The sequence below is a fragment of the Annulohypoxylon maeteangense genome (genome assembly GCF_022496945.1).
Source record: "Annulohypoxylon maeteangense strain CBS 123835 unplaced genomic scaffold GGS22scaffold_3, whole genome shotgun sequence".
NCBI lineage: Eukaryota > Fungi > Ascomycota > Sordariomycetes > Xylariales > Hypoxylaceae > Annulohypoxylon > Annulohypoxylon maeteangense.
Genome location: NW_025953250.1, coordinates 2,226,578 through 2,245,699, shown reverse-complemented (window position 1 = coordinate 2,245,699; position 19,122 = coordinate 2,226,578). Strand labels below are relative to the sequence as shown.

Here is a 19,122-nt window from a genome sequence, read left to right as displayed (position 1 = left end):
TCGGTAGGTATTTTCTAACCTAGTCCCTTGCATCACTAACACTATTCAAATATTCACAGTGACTATTATCTTTATACTGCCCAAGATCATTAAGAACGAATTTCGCTCCACTCTTCACGCTCTACAAGACAAAATATACAGGGACGGTGTCCACTAATAGCCCCAACTCCGATTGATATCTATATCTGGTTTACTTCGGCGACTTCGTGACATTTATAGAAATGTCCTCTCTTTCTCCATAGCGTTTTCAAAAGAAATGCAGAGCAGATAATTGCACCCAGACCTGCTAGTCCAAGTGCAGTGTAAAGAGCAGCTCTATACCCGATCAACTTATTCTCAAAGGATTTTCCACCTGTATTCGCATAAGACTCCACGGTCCTAGCGATCCCGAGCCCTATTGATATACCGTAGTTCATAACGGTACTAACTAAACTCGCCGCTATCCCCTGGTGTTTTCTTTCAGCTGCATTTGACAAGGCTAGCGCTGTGATAGGAAACCCTATGTCCATCGCCCAGGATACCACCAACACAGAGATGAATAACTGAGACCAGTAACTCTGAACTGCTGGCATAGTCGCAACAAGCGCAGATCCTAATGTGAATCCCAATAGAGAGCCAAATACGATGAGAATTGTTCCCAGCCGCTGGAGAACGAAACCTATCGACAGTGTGGTCAAACAACCAATGATAATACATGGACAAATATACGCAGCAGCCTTCAAATAAGTCAGTCACCTGAGGTTTTCATTTTCGAATATGGACACACATACCAGAAGCGGAGAGGTGCCGCGGATGTTTTCAACGAACTGCCAAGTATAAAAAGCCCAAATTCCGAAGCATGACCAACCACAGGCGCCCGCGATGACGATAAGAGACACACTGGGCGAAAGAGCGTAGAAAGGGATGAGTGGTTTAGGGGCGTAGTAATTCTCAACTAATACGAATAATATAGCAAGCAGGGTCCCGAGAATAAGTGCAACCCAGAGATATGGCTCTTTCCAACCTACAAGAGGAGCTTGATTCCAGGCGAAACTTATCAACACGAGTGCTGATACCCCTGTTATAGCGCCTGGTATATCGAGGTCCGTCACAACAGCTCTTATGCTGCCGGGCATTTCGTTCTTCTGGGTAGATTTAGGGACGGTAAAATATCCAACTCCGGCAATAGCGGATAAGATTCCAGCGAACGTCCAGTATGCTATAGGCCACCAAATCAGCGTAAATAAACTTGCGCTCGCCGACCCGGCTATGATACCCACAGGCCCTATCGTCGCGACAAAAGTGAAGGCCATAGCTTTTTCCTTTCCGGGAGGAAACGAGATCCCTAGAAGGGCAAGTCCAGTAGGGAGAGAAAGAGCAGCTCCTAAGCCGTGGAATACTCGAGACGCGATAAAAAGAGCATAGTTTGAATAGACCGCTGTCCCGGAGATCCCAGACCACATCGAAGACCAAATAAATCCAGCGAGGAATACTCTCTTGTGTCCATATATGTCGCCTAACCTGCCTGCTATCAGGACAAAAGTGCCAATTGCCAGACTATAACCAGTGAGGGCCCATATCATATTTCTGTTGCCGTTTCTACCAAAGCTGGCCCCTATCCGACCGACAATTGCCAGCGTCTGGCCAATGCCTGCTTCTAGAGCTCGTGTTAACGGGTAGCCCAGAAGATGTAGCAGGGCTCATTAGTATCATTTTACCTACGCGCGCATAATTGAGCCAAGCCGATTGTCACGACGAACAGGCATACATGAAATCTCAGCATCTTCTCAACCACATGGACAGGATGTCCCGACGCTGGTGGTGGGGGTTTCATCCCGGGTGGCATCGGCCAAGATATCTCGTCGATAGCATTCAGCTCCGAATTCCTGACGCTTACGTGTTTCCGCTGCTTCTTCGCGGGACGGCAAGCCTGCGGAATTGGCGGCAATGCTTTATCGAGATGTGTTACCGATTGCGGACCCTGCGACAACGGTGAAGCGACTGCGTTAGAGGATCTCGAACTCGTCGGTCGGTCATCCTCGCTGCTAATAGAAAATCTCGACTGGCGCTCTGGCTGGTTAACTGTTGGAGCTTCCTCAGGTGGCGTGTGGATCTCGCTCAGCCGACGGAGCACGATATCATGCGTTTCGTAGCTCCAGAACGAGTTTCTAAAAAGCGAGTCGGTGAACGACATCACGGTATCGGATTACATTTGCCAGGGTGGGATGCAACTGCATACTTCCACCTGCGCGGGAATACGCGACATAACGATATATAATATGTCCGGGCCCTGAGGCTAACCAATTTTCAAACATGTCTGTGCAATAGCTCTGCGGATATCCGCTAGTCGTAGGCGGATTGACCTCATACTGGAACTAGAGGTTAAACGTATTTTCTACGGGCTAGGGAATCTCTTAACTCCAGGTAACTTCTTAACCCGGGACATCACGGTCAATTATTTAAATCATTCCCTGTCGACGTGTTCTAGAGGATTTTGTAAGTGGACCATCAGATTGCCGATCGACGGGAAACTACAGATTTTGGCCGAATCGGTTCCGGCGTATTGATCGATGATCATGAGATCGTCATTTAGAAACTTATCGCAACTCATATTGATCCCAAGGAAATATAGAGAAGTATCAAATAGACAACCAGGCCTTACCTAGTGTCTACTACGAATTAGACTTGTCGGAACTTGAAATGGGAAAGTTTAACCCCCGGACCGGCCAAGGGCGGGTTTTGATTGGTTCTCTAACAGGTCGGTATTCCGAATTTGGTAATTCTCAACAGCTCCTTCCCTGCTCTCACCGTGCTCATCGCCACGGAGATTCCTCATAAGTCGAAATATTGTATACGATGCCGATTTTCTGTAATTTCGCTAAACTCTTCATACATTCACGGGATTTTCACCCCATATGTCTTGTAGGTAAGCATGGGAATAAATCGACGAAGAGCTCGAAAGGCGGACGGACCTAGTATCGAACCTCAGCGGGGGAATAGATCGATGACTGAGCGCTTAGGCTAGACTGGCTGGGAGGAAGTTTAATCCCTTGAAATTACCTAGTAGGTATACTTTATGGCCAAGGATTTAGACCTTAGCGTCTCGGTAGAACGCCACCGACGATGACGGGTTACATCGTAGTTACCCAGACACGCGGACTTATCGGGAATAGATGCCGATTTCGAGTCGTGGAAAAGGCGTGTATGTCACTCATGTTACACAGTCACACGGAGAAGATTGGAGCATGCAGAAACCGTGTCGGCTCCGTCCTGTCATGAGATCTAGCGAGTCTCGCAACATAAAACCGCTTCGAGATATCTTCAAAGTGATGAAGAAACACCACAAACACTACTTCACATGCATGAGATCGCTATATACTACCCACAGAAATTACCTATTTATCGTCATTTCACAGAAGGTAAGCTCGTCCTCAAGAAGGCCTCGGCAACTCCCCTCTATCTTAGATTGAAGTTTATCATCCCGGGCAAGCTTCACGAACAGCATCATATTGACATACTGAAACAACATTAAAGGCTTGAACCATAATGGCAGCACAAGGCGAAACTTACGTCGAGGCTTTCCCGCCAAAGCCCAAGCCTTATATCTCTTACGGATTGACGTTCGAAAAGGCCTGTGCTCACCACGCCGAGAGCACTTTTCATGCTTCACGCATCTACGTTGTCGTGTCCAGGTCAATCAGCAAGACCGAGGCCTTCACGACCCTCCAAAATGCTCTCGGCGACAAGATCGTCGGCGTTCGCTATGGCATCCTCCCGCATACTCCTTGGGAGGACGTGCTAGACCTCGTGAACGACCTAAAGACCAAAAACCCGGATCTTATCGTCACACTCGGAGCGGGATCGATCTCCGACGGCGTCAAACGTACGTGACCCGAAATACGTACCTACCTTACTCAATCACTAACCCACCACAGTCGCCCGCCTCCTCGCCGCCAACGACGTAACCTCCATGTCCGGCGCCGACGCCCTCTACGCCAAATGTCCCGCCGACCTCACGAACCTCAACAACACCTCGCCAGACGTCAAAGCCGCAACCATACCCGTGATCTTCATCCCGACAACGCTGTCAGGCGGGGAATTCACCCCCGCCGGCGCTGCGACAAACATGGAAACCTTCGAGAAACGCAACCTGATGCACGCGTCCATGCTAGCGGACCTCGTGGTCTTCGACCCGGCACTGACGGTCTCCACGCCCGCCCGCTTCTGGCTGTCGACGGGCATGCGTGGCGTGGATCACTGCGTCGAGGGGCTTTACGCTAACCTGCCTAATGCGAGTGTTGAGACGAGCGCGGAGTTAGTGTTAGCGCTGCGCGGGTTGTTGGTTGGGTTGTTGAAGACGAAGATGCGGTGGGATGACCTGGAGGCCCGGCTGCAAAGCCAGCTTGCGGTCCGGACGGCGATAAAGGCCATTCATAACGGGATGGGCGCTAGTCATGGTATTGGACACCAGCTTGGTCCGTTGGGGGTCGGACATGGGGAGACGAGCTGTATTATCCTGCCGGCGGTTATGAAGTATAATTGGGCGCATGGAGACGAGAAGGTGCGTGCTTCGTTGAGGCAGGTTGCGTCGGCGTTTTGGGATGAGCCGGTTGTGGTTGAGGCGCTTGGGTTGAAGGTGGCGGATAGGGAGGCGAGGGATCCGGGGGACTTGGTTGCGGCGTTTGTTAAGGCGCTGGGGTTGCCGAGTAGTATGGGTCAGTTTGGGATTGGGGAGGATAAGTATGAGAGTTTGGCGGAGAACTCGATGAGGGATCCGTGTGTTCATGTTAATTCTGTTAAGCTGGATACGGGCAAGATCGTGGAGATACTCAAGATGGCGGCTTAAGAGGTGTTCATTTGCTATCATGGTTCGGGATTTCATACTGGATCGATGAGGAGCGTGATGAGTTTGGGGAGCTCGACTAGTTTACGCAGAAATGGCTTTTTGTATATCGTTCGTTTAATGTCCAATATTTACCTAGGTAGACATGTCACTAGGAATGATTCTAGTAATATTCGAAGGAATAGTTATTGTAGATGGAATGATTCAATGGGGGGAATGATTCTTAAAATATATCAGGAAAAGTGAGGTTATTCGCATGTATTTTATGGCTTTAGAATGATTCTTAAACATGATCGATTCCCCCGATGTACCCTACCACCAAATTTGTATAGGAAGGTACCCAAGACTAATGGAAATATTCTCGTAAGAAAAATAATTATCTTATAAGAATGACTGTAAAAATACCCGTTTTGCCGTTACTACCTGGTATGTATGGGGTTATCTTTTACAACAAGGAAACGAGAGTGTTTGATACCTACAGACTTGAGACAACAGCAAACTTGAATATTCTGCCACTCAAAGAGACACAATTATGAGACTCTACTAGACACCGAGGCATTTTATTGAGATATTCTATTATATAAAATAAGAAGCATGAAGACCTACGTGGGTAGCATAGACTCCAATGTCATTATCGTGAAACAGGCGCGGGTGAAATTTCAACGTTGAATTATTGAATATGACAGTTGAGCAGCTCGTCTTCTATTCTCCACATACTACGATTGCAGCATCGCTTCTTTCAATGCGAACCTAACTTATAAGATACTTGGTCTTTATCTTGGAATTTTACATTCGATGGCATGTTGCTTTAGATATCGAGTAACCTTAGTGGCTTTGTATGTCAATACTCAATACTCAATACGAAGAAGCGACCCAACGACAGGAATATTGATGTGAAGGACATTCCGATATGAACACCTGGAGATAGAAGCTCGCGTAAACTTCCTGGCCCTATAGCAGATAAACATCACCATCGCTTTCTGAACACTTAACTACGTGCCAAGAAAGGCAAATTAAGGATCGAACCTTTTTAAAAGGGGCATACGAAGAGCAAACCGGGTACGAGAACTACGCTAGCAAATGATTCGTACAACTGTCCGAACTATAGGGTGGTGGTAGCAGAATCGACCAGTAAACAGCCGGAATCCGTCGGGGTCAAGAGCAACATCTGCTGATTTCGACAATAAAACCCATATAATTCTCCATGCGATGCTATCTAGTATACATGGGGAATGAGGGAGCCTATTCCGGTCCTCTCGAAATTCGATAGAGAATTCGATCGCCGTCCTTGTGACGTTTCTAGCCGAAGCCTTCGACAGCAAATTGATCGGCAGCGAAACTGCAACTGGCATAGGGGACCACGTTTAGTCAGGTGCGATACTTAGGAGACGCCTGGGCCATCTAGCACGCCGTTCGCTGCAGGAGCCAATTCCTCCTTCTTACGTGGGAATTACTACTCACCCGATATCACCACTTGGACTAGAGTCGCATTCCGTCTGAGGCCGCCGATAGTATATGGGAGGCGTCAACGAATACGTGTGGACGAGCCTATAGCATCGACGATATCGACGACTCATATTCTATAGGGTTGGGGTAGAAAAGGCTCCTATCATTGACGTTCACGTCGGCAAGTCACTTGATATACGAGGTTCATATACCGGAATAATAATGCACAGCCACCTCCACGAATCTCACACCCGTCCCAAGATATACGGCACAGTATACCGGCACTGTCGGTCTTGTCTCACCTTCCCAGTAGCCCAATCTGATATCGTCATCCTTAGCATACCGAGATGGCTTCGGGCGTGGTTGTAGAAGTGACTCATGTGACTCATAGGACGAGCAAGTCATCGTCGGTGGGTGGTACAAGTCCGGTGACATAGTCTGTATCACGCAAAAAGCTCCAAATGCAAACGCCCGAAGGAAAGATGAGTCGCCGGCGTTCGTGGGGGGTTGGCGACGGTGCGACACCGAAGCCTGTCGACAATAGCCCACAGCCTCGCGGGTATTTAGGTGGCCGGGACGAGGTGCACAATAGGCTGACGCGTGACGCGGCACGGATGTGACGGACGAGGCTACGGGATTCGATAGGTTTAACCTAGGCGCGTAATAGGTAACGCGTCGGTTGGTGTGTGGTAGGTGATATGTGATATGCTGTAATACTCAGAAGCTTACCGAAACGCCAGATCGAATCTCATCTTGTGTGCCGCATTTCGCCCCCACCCACGCCTCCCGAGCGTTGCAGCGGTTGGTCGATGGAGCGGGATGTTGCGAGGCTGCTGCCTATTCAGCGCTATCGTGAACTTTGCCGCGCGAATTTGTATGGCTAAATTCACAACTCATCTTCGGCGAATGCTTTCGCATCACTTACATATTGGTCGTCGTCATCGAAATGATTCCTGTCCTTGCCATCATCTGGGTATCAAGTCGGGTCTAGGATGACCCCCAAGAGAGAGTCAGCAGCATATTGCAGTGGCGATTTTTTGTGTGAGATCCTAGGGCTGTTTACTTGATTCGGTAAACTTGGGAAGCGAAAGGCGTCCGAGCCCCGGATCCGTAAGATATCGAGCGAATCGAAAACGCCCGCGGTGAGTCACCGCCCACAGCGGTGAAACTCGATTGACAAGCAGAACAAGCAAGGAACACGGCTAGCGCCCTCGTGGTATCCAGTCAATATATCCAATGCGTCGTATTATTGATGTCCGCCCAGCGGAGAACAGCCATCGAGGAATAAGTTCTGGAAAGGTAGATGTCGGACTTACGGGACACGGAGGGGACTATGTATGTACTTTCGCAAATAAGTCGAAAAGAGGCGTGTAGTTATCGTCATCAATTACATACCGCGATTGGAAGCTTGTTATCATATTGGATATTCCCGCAAAACCTTGGAAGTATCAGTTTGGAAGGGGTTTCTTTCCGCCGCGGCTTGCTTAATCCCTCCGTACCCGTCGTGGACTTTTGATTCGCCCGCCCCGGCTGTCCTCCCTTCCTAGAGAACCCAACAACCAAGTATGTGTCATCTGCTAACATAGTAGCAGACTCTGTGGTGCCGGCGATGCCGTCTAGGCCCAGAGAGGGACAGTCGATCGGGTTCGTAGAGGTCGGTGATAGGGAGAGTTGGGCGTTTGTCGGGATGAAGAAAATGAGGCAGAGGGGCAGAGGAGCAAAGGAGTCGAAAAGGGTAATGTTCCGGAACAAAGTGGAGTGGCGATATGCCCTGGTTACTCGTGCATATAGCGTAGGGCCAACTTGGCTCCATCGTCACATGCTAGGGTCTAGACTCGATAGAGGTAAGAGAGATAATAGGGCAATATAGGGCAATATACATACAGTACCAAAGGCAGGTATGTAGCGAACACAGCCACAGCAGAAGCGCGCAACGCTCTAGTGCATTCGTCTGGCTCTTAAGGGTGACACGTCAATCGCATCCATACGGCATATCGTACCCAGGCTTCTGGGTCGCGGATTTCTAATTTTCCTACTGGAATGTTGTAGCGTTACGAAGGGACTTCCAGCATGCACCTGTGGCCCTGTGGCCTTGTGGTCTGCTTGACGTACGACTGTGCTGTGCAATATTCAAAGATAGCAGTGAGTATGTACTGTAGGTAGTATGCGATTTCAGGCAGTGCGCAAGCTCGTAGCAAATAAGAGACTCGGACCCGAGTCGCCGTCCCGGTTATTCAGCTACCCGATGTACGACTGCCCGTATGGTCTTCGTAGGATACATAGTAATTGATAATTGTCCTCGCGCTGCGTACACGCGGGATGTAGTTTGATGTTCCCAGACACGCTGCATTGGCTACGGTGAGCGAAGGGAGACGAGGCGGAGGCCGCAGCATACCCAACTCTGGAAAGGCATATTGTCATTTGGCCGATTATAACGGCATTCTTATAATCTCGATGTGCGAGACAATGTCGAATCAAGATCTCGGAGCCCCGCGAGACAATGACGAAAAGGGGGGCCAGGTGAGCGACGACAGGGATAAAATTGTCTGGATTTGAACAACGCAGAGGGATAGACAGCAAGGCTTCTTATCACGACTGTTCTAGTTAGGGAAATTGACAGCCGCCCGTTTTCGTCACATACCAAACACGTGCGCCTAGGGTCCTACTTTGAGTTGGAGCAAGCATCTTTTTTGTACCTTGGTGGTGGTGTCGCAATAGTCCTGATAGGTTCAACCGCCGTACACCCAAGGACCGCCTCGACGCCGTCTCTGGCTTGTATCGCTTCAGGTTTGTATGATAGACTCGAGAGGAAAGAGAGAACAGACCGCGAAGCCATCGACTACGTAATCATGGTCTCGAAGGGCGCCTATACACGTATTCCCCTTTTCGTCTCTTCCGGAGGGGACGAAGAGGGGCAGAGGGGTATTCTCTCCAATGCCAATTCCAAAAAAAAAAAATTTTTCCAATTTGTCCTTTTTTTTTGTGCGCCGTCGCTACGTCACCGAGTCACAGAACCAACACGACTAGGGGCGGTACCTGCAATCTGCATGTAAGGCATGAACAAAAGAAGGTTCCGAATAATGCTGCAAAGCCATGCTGTCTGGCTGTCAAGAGTCGGTGAGTGGTAGAAAACGAGGAGGATCTACTTCGTTATCGTGCCAGAGTCGTCTGGTGAGGTCTCCTGCTAAGTCGACCGTTGTTTTTGTTTTGTTGACAGCTTCGGTGGAGAAAGGACCGCTATTCAACAATGTGGCCAAGATATTGGCTGTTGGGTACGGAATTAGAAAAATAATATCACGATAAAATAAACACTAGGTGGCCTAATCGAGCTTAATCGGAGAGTCGACCTCTCTATGCCCCCTGCTTTCACCAATCGGGACATGCACAGATGCATGAAGTGTGGCCTCAAGCTGGGTCCCATTGACCAAACAATTCGCAGAGCGCCTTCAGCTTACAGATATTGGACATCATTGCAGCCAGCGATTTTGCGCGCAGGGCATCATGACATGAACATACATCACATCCTACTCGTATGAGTCACAATTTATGGTAGCGCGATGGTATCAGAGAGTATCCATCTTGGCCATTCTTATCCTGTCTCTTTTTTTATTTTATTATTTTCTTAATCTTTCCGCATGTCTCGCAATAAAGGGAGAGAAATGAAATATTTGGGAATAAAAATTTTTCCTCTGTGATGTCGTATCGAGAAATGAGAAAGTGGATTGGTCATAACCAGACCGGGTGCGGGACGAGAAAAAGAAAGCACCTACAGATATGTACACCCAAAATAGGGGTGCAGTTCTAGAAAATGTGCCAGGGATGATTGGGTCCCTTGTCAAGGTGTGTGGCCGGTGAATGTATCTGTGGACGGGGAGGGAATTATCACTGTCTGCGGTATCTAGTACAGAATGTATGGGGCAGCAGGGCAAGACAGGATAGACAGGATAGACAGGAGAAAGGCCGGTAAATATGTATGTACTAAAAGCCCATGCCTAATGTACTTTGCTCATGGCTGCATGGATTCAATACTGCACTCCAACCAAGCTGGTCCACCGTTGGATTGACCCGCGGCAGTGGGTGTAATCTCCGCGAGTCGATAGCTCCAGAACATCTGCGGCTTGATTCTGTAGGACAGTCTTGTCCGTACTGTATGGAGAATACCAAATCGCAGAGCAGTATTCTGTATCCATCACTAATACATTAGCTCTGTAGGTAGCGGTGCTTTAGCGATCGTCAGCCGAGCCGGGCCGGTCTCCTAGCTCATAGAAAGCTGACAAGAATTTCCATAGAAGGCATGTAATTAGAGAGCCTCAAGACCTTTTACTCTTCACCTTCCTGCATAGTAATGTTTGCTTTCGGTTTGGAACTTGGATGTGCTTAGCCGTGGATTAGTCTGTAGCGTACATACTACGGCGCAAAGTAGGATCCCAGCGTAGCAATAAGTACGAGACTGTCGCACAAAAATCCCTCTGTTTCGAAACGCATCATGAGTTTACAAAGTCCTAGCCACGCCAGATTGAGGCGTTAGCTACATTTCTTTTTAATAGTCTCGAGGTCGATCACTGGATCTCGCATATAAAGGTGCATATATATTGTGTTTGAGGCGAATATACTTAGAAGGATGTCGAGGTGAATGAGCTGATTCTCGAGTCGGCGGAAGGAGATAGATAAGATCGGGTGGACTCGAAGCGTTGAGCTGAGGGAAGAAGGCCGAAACAGGCAGACAGGGTAACTCCCAAGTTGATTGACCAACCACCCCGAGAATCCCTTTGCTTACACCGAGAGGGTGTGAGGCAGTTGTGCGACGTACTACGATGTAACGAAGAAAAAAAAGGGAAATCTATTTGATAGATCATAGCGACCAGTAGTTTCCACGAAACAGAGGCTGAATAGAAGTCCTTGAACAACTAATGGATTGCTCAACATGATAGGTCGTGAATTAAAGGAAAAGAAATGGATAAGCTGACCATATCCAGATATCATGATACCTACCTCCTACCTAGTGTTCAGCAGAGTTGATGATTTGCCTTTGCGGGCATTTTATTCTTCCAGCACCAAGCTATGCGTAGTAATATAGTCGACTATTAATAAAGTGGCTGGCTGGTAATAAATTGTAGATCTAAAGGAGTCAGATGGCAGATGGGATAAGCAGCCTGGGCAGGGCTGGTTGTAACGCAAGATCCTTTCAAACTGGTTGGATGGTTGTCCTGTTAGTCATGATGAGATTTGTTTAATCAACTGGATCTACGGGCCTATGATCCTGTGTTGTGTAAATCGAGGTTGAAGCCTTGCATAGGGCGTATGTGACCAATGAAGCCAACTATAGATCTAAGTGTTCAGATCATGGATGCTAAGTCGCAGGCATCATAGATGATGACGAAAGAGCCTGGAAAGCCACTGGAGAGGGGAAAGGGGCAGAGGGGATAGGCCTTATGCTGCGACCTCCACGTTTTTTATTTCCTGGCCTTTTCCCCGCTATGCGTTATGCATGATGGTGCAGCTGACCCTCTTTGAAGCGAACTATCGCCGGTTCAGGGGTTCGTTAGGCCAAATCAATCTTGATCCATTTCGATTCTCGAAGCCTTTTGTGAATCATACTCGCGGATGACGCATCGAAATAATTGATGGCCTCGTTGTGTTCAGCTTGAGACCCTTTTTTTCCTATAAAAAGGCAAATGTTGGTTTATATCAAGGATAGAAGCGCCGGATGATACTCTACGGACGTGAAGGGTGTGTAAGATTCTTCCAACCCACCAATTCAGTCCACCATCTTCCATGCCATCAATATAGTTCCCGGCTACAGCCGAATTTACCGAGGCGGAAGATGAGAGATAAAAATTAGTCAACCGCAGATGTAAGTTTACGTACACTTGAACAAGTTCGGATGAATAGGGATATCGGCAATATAAGTGAAAACGGGTATAATGACATGAAGTAGTTTCTAATGTCTAGATGTTGTCAATACATTTAAGGGGTTATATGTATTGTGAAAACTCTTTCAGCTATGGCGGGGGATCGCCGCTGTTGTAACTATTCTTAGAGTATTGGATGTTGGATTTGCATACAAATAGAACTAATGTTTGTGATGATGAAATGTGGTGATACTAAGTACTATACTAGGTACTATACTAGGTACTATACTAGGCACTATAACACTCTTAGTATGCAGCCTATGCAATCTATATGCACTTTGGCCTAAGCGTTACCCGCATTTCTGCAGTTGCCCACTTTCCCCGCGCGGGCACTACAACCTTCCTCCTCGTGGTCTACTATACTACTATGGATATCTATACAGTACCTAGGAAGTTGCTATCCGTTTTACCATTAGATCTCAACCTGCCTGCCTGCCTAGCATGTACATAAAATAACTCGGCGCTGCCCGGTCTCCTTCTAGATTTTTATTTCCCTCCTTCTTCCCAATCACAAACTCTCTAGCTCACCCAACTACGTAAACTCGACTATACCATACATCCATGATAAGAGGCAGGTATGCTTTGACGGAAGAGGGGTAATCCAATCCCCTACGAACTCAAGCAGCATACACTTTTAGTCCAGTGCTGCGAATAGCCGATCGAGCAGTTGTCTCTCCGCACGCTGCCGACACCCGTTGGAGACCCGTGGCCGTATTGTATGATACTTACATGAACGGCCATCAGAACATCTGATTCATTATCACTCACCCGGGCTTGTTCAATAGAGAGCTGGAAGGATCATAAGTTGCCGTCGAATACGGTCCGTGTCATCCGCCGCATTCATCAATCAATCAATTAATCCATCTCATCCACCCAGGCTGCCAGGCCGAGTCTTGGAACCAACCGGGTCGCCTTAGCTTCCTTCATCATCAAGATCGACATTGACTGGCTCTTTTGACCTGGCTTAGTCAGAGTCTGCATTTCAATTCTATTTGCGCAATTAAGGATATGGAACAGATCTAAGCTACAGTGCATCTTTCTCTTTTTGCGAAACGAGACCACTCAACACATACGATATTATCTCCGAAATTCTAGCATTCGTCGCAAGTCTTTACTACGCATAGTATTGCGCCTCAACTTCTACCTGGGACCCCGGGATTTTAGTCTTTGCCGATGGATCTTTAAGAGATCCTTGAATTAAGAGAAAAATTTTGCATTCTTTCATCTTCTTTTTGATACGGTCCGTATCGCTGGGACATTTGTCGGTGCGCAAGGTCGGAGTGAGAAAATCATCATTCCAATTTCGCTAAGGGCAGCCGAAATCTCAGAAACCCTGCCGCCCAGGATCCTGAAAGCATCGTCATTCGACCGTCGGACAACAAATTTTTCAGTTTCCGTTTTTTCACAAGGGACCGCGGGATTCATATCTATTACGATGACCCTTATGATGGCAAGCTTCAGAAATACCTGAACTGTGATAGTCTATTGACAGGGTATTGGAAGAATTGCGCGCAACAATCCCGAACGTCATCGTAATCGTCTTCGCCGCCTGGGAGGATCTCCAGGCTACCGGAGCCATACGACTACCGACTACGTTTGTGGAATCGTGGCCTCTTTTATTTTATTACTGGTGCATCTGCAAAGATAGCGAATCATTTAGTGCTTTTTGGTGCTAAGCGGACCGATTTCCAGCTATAGAAGTTGAATTGAATCGCCCCCTTCCACCATTTTCAGCGCACAGTGGGCGACCGTGGACGACTCATTACGCCTATTGGGTACCGAAACAGAGACAAAGTGCGAGCGGATCATTTCTCAGACGTTGTGGCTGTGTCGCCTCTCTGGGACTGTGGGAGATTCAGTCCCTCGTTGACTAATCTCATATCTTGGCTTGTACGCCGAGTACAGTTAGGTGTACTTAACCTAGGTACACAGTGGGTTACGCTGGACGTACTCCCTCTACTCCCCCTTGTCTTAGTTCAAGTTTCGCACACGCCCCAGTACATCCGGTCGAAGAAGTACGTACCGAAATACGTACCCACGCCTGCCAAGGTACCTTGCCTTTTAGGCTAGGATTAGGCCTGGGTAGGGACCCCCCTGTACACTTTTTTTCTGGTACCCCCCTGTCCAGCCCCCCAGAAGGAAAAAAAAAACTTTTTTACTCTGTTGGTCTCTCCAAATATCCTGTTATTATTAAACAGGCCGCTCTCCTACCCAACCACCTTTTGGTTCTACCTTTTCTACCAAGTTTGGCCTTTGCCATTTGTATTGACTCATCAATCATTCGAAATCACATTATTTGTATTTGATTTTCGCTGTCCCAAGCGAATTTTCAATCTGGATTTTATAGAAAGGTCCAGCAATTTCCAGCGACTTCACTACTCAAAGTCGACCTTCGATCGACTTTGATGCCCAATCCTCCCGGGGGATATAAACACCAAATCTTGACATGTTCTCTCAAAGAAGACGGTTTTCCTCTCCTCTTCCCACCGACCACATACCAAGGTGACAGGTGTCACTTCCTCCCGCGTCCCGATACAGGCGCCATTTAAGATTATAAAATATTCGAAACAAAAAGGATCACAACAAACCCTATTCACACCATCGATTCGCGTTCGGGGACGGTCACATTCACGAACGAGTTGAAAAACGACGACATATTACGACTTCAGCGGGATAGCTTCGCGCAAAGAGTCAGGAAATATGAGTTACGCGTCACCATACGGCACCCCTCATCGAGGTGGTGAGCCTGGTTACTATTACGACGTACAGAGTCCCTCACCAACTCCTTCGCCACGTCACTACCCATTTTACCCAGCTCAGACCCCCCAGCGACCGGCTACTCGTGCTCACGCTCGCAACGCCAGCACCGATTACCCTAACTTCCGACCGTCGACCGCTTTCTCTCCTCGTTACAAGAGCAACGGCGAATATGCCACCGGCCCAAGCCCGAATGTGAGTTCGCGAAAGCACAGTTTCTCAATGGGGTCGCATCACACGCCCAGGCGCGAGCGACGGAGTTCCTTCTCATACCATCGGGCCTCTCATGGGGACTCCGACGAGGACGAGTTCTTCGAGATCGGTGGTGTCAGATGCGTATTGATTGCGGAGTCCAAGAGTCGCAAGCGCAGAGAATCTTTCTATGCTGCTCCGGGACATGGCACTGATCACTACTACCGTTCGCAGGGCATGCCGACGTCGTTCTACGAGAAAGAGAGAGCCGAGTATCCTCAATTCGACGAGCCACCAGCTCGTTCCGCCACCAGGGTAGGCAACCACGCCCGCCGCCCTTCGGCATCCGCTGTTCCCATACAGCGACCAGCCACCACGCGCCCTTCCAGCTCGCACAAGAAGAAGCCCGCCGCCGCCGGAGCTAAGAAGGCTACGGAAGCGGACGCGAAGAAGCACCGGATACCCGCAGGATATTCCCTAAAGAACTGGGATCCCACGGAGGAACCTATTATGCTGCTAGGAAGTGTCTTCGATTCCAACTCTCTAGGAAAGTGGATCTATGACTGGACCGTTCACTACCACGGAGCCGCCACCCCCATTGCGGACGTGGCAGGCGAATTATGGGTTCTACTTATCCAATTATCCGGCAAGGTAAAGCGCGCCGAAGAGGTTGTTCCCGAGGTCAGGACCCAAGCAAACAAGGAGATGATTGAAGATTTTATCGAGTCCGGCGAGCGCCTGACGGACAGGCTCCGCGTCCTATTGAAGAAGTGTGAGGCTCCCATGTTAAGGTCCGCCAAGAGTAAGGAGGCATCCCACCTCGGACAGAATGCCGGTGTGGAATTCGTGAAGACCATTTTTGGTCGCGAGCGTGAGCTTGAGCGCACCGAGGCGTTCATGCAACAAGTCCGTCTCTGGAATTTGCGGTTCGATGCGAACTGCGAGGACATCCTAAAAAGGCCAAAGCAATAGACCATTGGACTTTAGGATTTTATTACCCGGACTATCCATCTTCGGACCCCATGCTCTCCGCGGATGGACTATATTACTACCTCTACCACTATTACCGCTTACTACTACTATTACCACTACCACCACCACCACCACTACTAAAACTGATTGGAGATTGAAGGATGGCGCCGCCATCGTGTACCATTAGAAATTGATTTCCTGCTTGGGTTGTATTTCCGGAGTGACATCGATACCAGGATATCCCCGTTCAGGATTTCATTTCATCTGTCATATTACACTCGCCGCAGGGCAAACTAGCATGCGGAAGGGCCTGGATTTTCCTGTCTCATCTTTCGTTTTTCAAGATACCCCGGACGAAGATAGGAGAGTGCGTGTCTAGACTGCGCACAGGCTCATTCGCGCAAGCAGTTGACGAGGACACGAGCGAGAGATATACCCTTTCGGGATTTTCGGGAACTCAAAAGTTGGTTACGGAGAGAGGGATTGTTTACTTATTTTTTTGCGCAACGGCCGTATTGGTTTGCCGTTGATGGGAACAGCATCGGGCTGGCTATTGTCCAGCCTTAGAAAAAGAGCTTAATGGTTATTGTCTTATGGATATTGATGGATTCGTTTACCAGCCGAGTCGTGTTTGCTTCGCCAGTTAGCACCTTGCGCCAATATTAGCGGGCGTTATGTCAGACCTGGCGGCATTTTTGATTTTATTGTTTGCTCTGGACGCATTTATAGAGGATCTCTTGCGATTTCGAGATCGGGACTGGGTTGTACTGGCTGGCTGGGAGATACCCCTTTCTTTCATTTTTACTTTTCTTGCTTGTAACTGGAATCTCAGGAAGACAAAAACAAACACCAATCTTAGTATAACTTCACCTCTTACCTTACCTGCTTTTGCCTATGAATGTGATTTGACTTTTACGTGATATGTATAGTAGTACCCTGGCATCTTCACCCACATCGTCTATGTTGCCATTATCTCGCTCGGCCAATTATGCGATCCTGCCTTGATACTACTGCTGCTGTTACTTGATGCTTGCATATAGTATGCATATGCTCGCAGCCGAACTTACCGGTGCGTAGGGCATGTGACCCTAGATGGAGACTTGATCGTAACGATTGGCCTTCGCAAATGTAGAATATTTTGGAACGTCATTCCATCTGGGTTGATTACACATGCGATGGAGAAGCCGCGGACTAGGTAGAATGGAGTATGACTCAACGCTAGTGCACACAAGGGGGTTAGGATGAATAATATTTGAAGTGTCTTCCTTGGGGCTCCTATCTGACGGCATCTCCTGCACGCCGCAAAACATCGAATCATCAAATCATGTTTCTTAGCAAGCTGACGATTGTTTCTCCTATTCATTATTCATTCCCATGTCATGTATACTAGGTAATCATCTCTTCGATTATTCTTACATGGGTTGCATTGAGATACTTAATCTCGTCATAACTTTGTACTTCCCAAAAGTAGATATGTTACCAGTCTTTTCGACGGGAGCATTGAGGTGCAGGGGGAGGCAAAAAACGTGTCTTCTCGAAGGATGTCATGCACTGTCAGCCTCAAACTTCCATGGCGCTATGCAATAGCAACTTTTTTTTTTTAATTATAATATTTTTATTTTTCATTTTTCTAATTCCTTCCTCCCCCCTTTTTTTGTTTCGTTGTCTTTGCTTTTTTGTTAAATTTTTTTCTGTTGAAATTTTGTGTGTGCCGACGGCGGGAGTAATTGGCCCGAAATTACTTTTCATGCCCAAGCCACTCAACACACGCGCGTTCGTTCCTGTGTGCGCTTTGCGCCGAGGTGGTCTTGGAACGCGGACACGAGAAAACCAATTGAGAAAATATTTAATATTTGTCTATGTGTATACGATCTACAGTGTTGTTCTACTATGGGCAATGGCTACGAGATCAATATATTCCTTGAGACCCTTCGACGCGCTCGTATCTGACTGTGATGAGGTGATGATGTCTATTGTCGTTCACGAATATAGGCCCGTGTTAGGGTTCCATGATAGGGTTACAGGCCTTAGACCATCCCTCATCCTTCATTGGGGACTTTGCTCGCCAGGGGCTATTACAGGCTCATTTAGCGATGGAAGATCCATGTCCATTGTCTTACAGCTGAGCCCATTCCGTGTTCCGTGCTCAAGCTGTAGTCTGCAGGTCAATTTCTTTTCCTGTCTTGGTTACAATACATGGTACATCGATGTCTACATTCCCAAATTAGACTCTTCACGCCCTCCGTACTTCTAACATCCTCAGGTCCGTACATCGAGACCTTCGAACAGGCGGGAGATCGAGTTTCCCATTCGCCAAAATGGTTACCCCTCTTTAGCAGTCCTACTAAACAAGTTATTCAATCGAATGAACTGTCCTACCACATCTCCTTCGAGTCACAGTGACAGAGTGAATTGGTTGCTCCAACTTGTTCCGTCATATTATTGTTGTTAGGCACCTACGAAGGGTCGATAGGGCGTCAACGCCAACGGGGATCCGCCCAGGCACGCACCGCTGCTCTTCGTAATCAGTCCAAGCTCCGTACCCAGTACCCTTGCAGGCCACGGTCCTCCTACTGGATCGTGTAGTAATAATCTACGGCCAAGGTGACAAGGTCAGCAAGGTCACGAAACGGGCTTAGGAGTTTCTTGGGATTCCGGCCGCGCTACTACATAGTACGTATTAGTAGGTACGGAAGGGTTACAGTACATGGAATCCACTGCCACGCGAAGAGCGACAAGGAAAGGATGTTCTCGTTTTCTTCCTTTTGCAACCTTGATCATATCTGCCGTGGTAGATGAAATGCCATTTTCGTACGCCGGCCAAGGCTACCGAATCATAGTTCGTTCCAATTAGGAAGACAGTATATCATCCTCCTGCGTGAAATCGAGCAATCGAGTAATCGTGGCTGGTGAGTCGTGAGTGGACATATCGCGCACTTCTCGATGATATGTACCTAGGATTACGGGGCGTGTCGACGGGTGTGTCAAAAGGGAAGCACACAGGTAGCACATACCCCCTAT

At 48.1% G+C, this 19,122-nt stretch overlaps 3 protein-coding genes across 3 annotated transcripts; 2 read left to right on the top strand and 1 right to left on the bottom strand.

Moving 5' to 3' along the window:
- Nucleotides 1–179: 179 nt before the first annotated feature.
- Nucleotides 180–1,762, bottom strand: GGS22DRAFT_178235 (MFS general substrate transporter; the record flags this gene model as incomplete). The annotated part of the gene is made up of 3 exons (XM_047963563.1): nt 180–716; nt 771–1,636; nt 1,702–1,762. 3 exons carry the CDS (start codon nt 1,760–1,762, stop codon nt 180–182), a joined length of 1,464 nt encoding a protein of 487 aa, XP_047822207.1.
- Nucleotides 1,763–3,525: 1,763 nt separating this feature from the next.
- Nucleotides 3,526–4,825, top strand: GGS22DRAFT_178234 (Dehydroquinate synthase-like protein; the record flags this gene model as incomplete). Its single annotated transcript, XM_047963562.1, has 2 exons — nt 3,526–3,862; nt 3,915–4,825. 2 exons carry the CDS (start codon nt 3,526–3,528, stop codon nt 4,823–4,825), a joined length of 1,248 nt encoding a protein of 415 aa, XP_047822206.1.
- Nucleotides 4,826–14,880: 10,055 nt separating this feature from the next.
- GGS22DRAFT_178233 (uncharacterized protein) lies at nt 14,881–16,101 on the top strand (the record flags this gene model as incomplete). Its single annotated transcript, XM_047963561.1, has 2 exons — nt 14,881–15,444; nt 15,493–16,101. The coding sequence occupies 2 exons, from the start codon at nt 14,881–14,883 to the stop codon at nt 16,099–16,101; spliced, it is 1,173 nt and encodes a 390-aa protein (XP_047822205.1).
- Nucleotides 16,102–19,122: the final 3,021 nt, after the last annotated feature.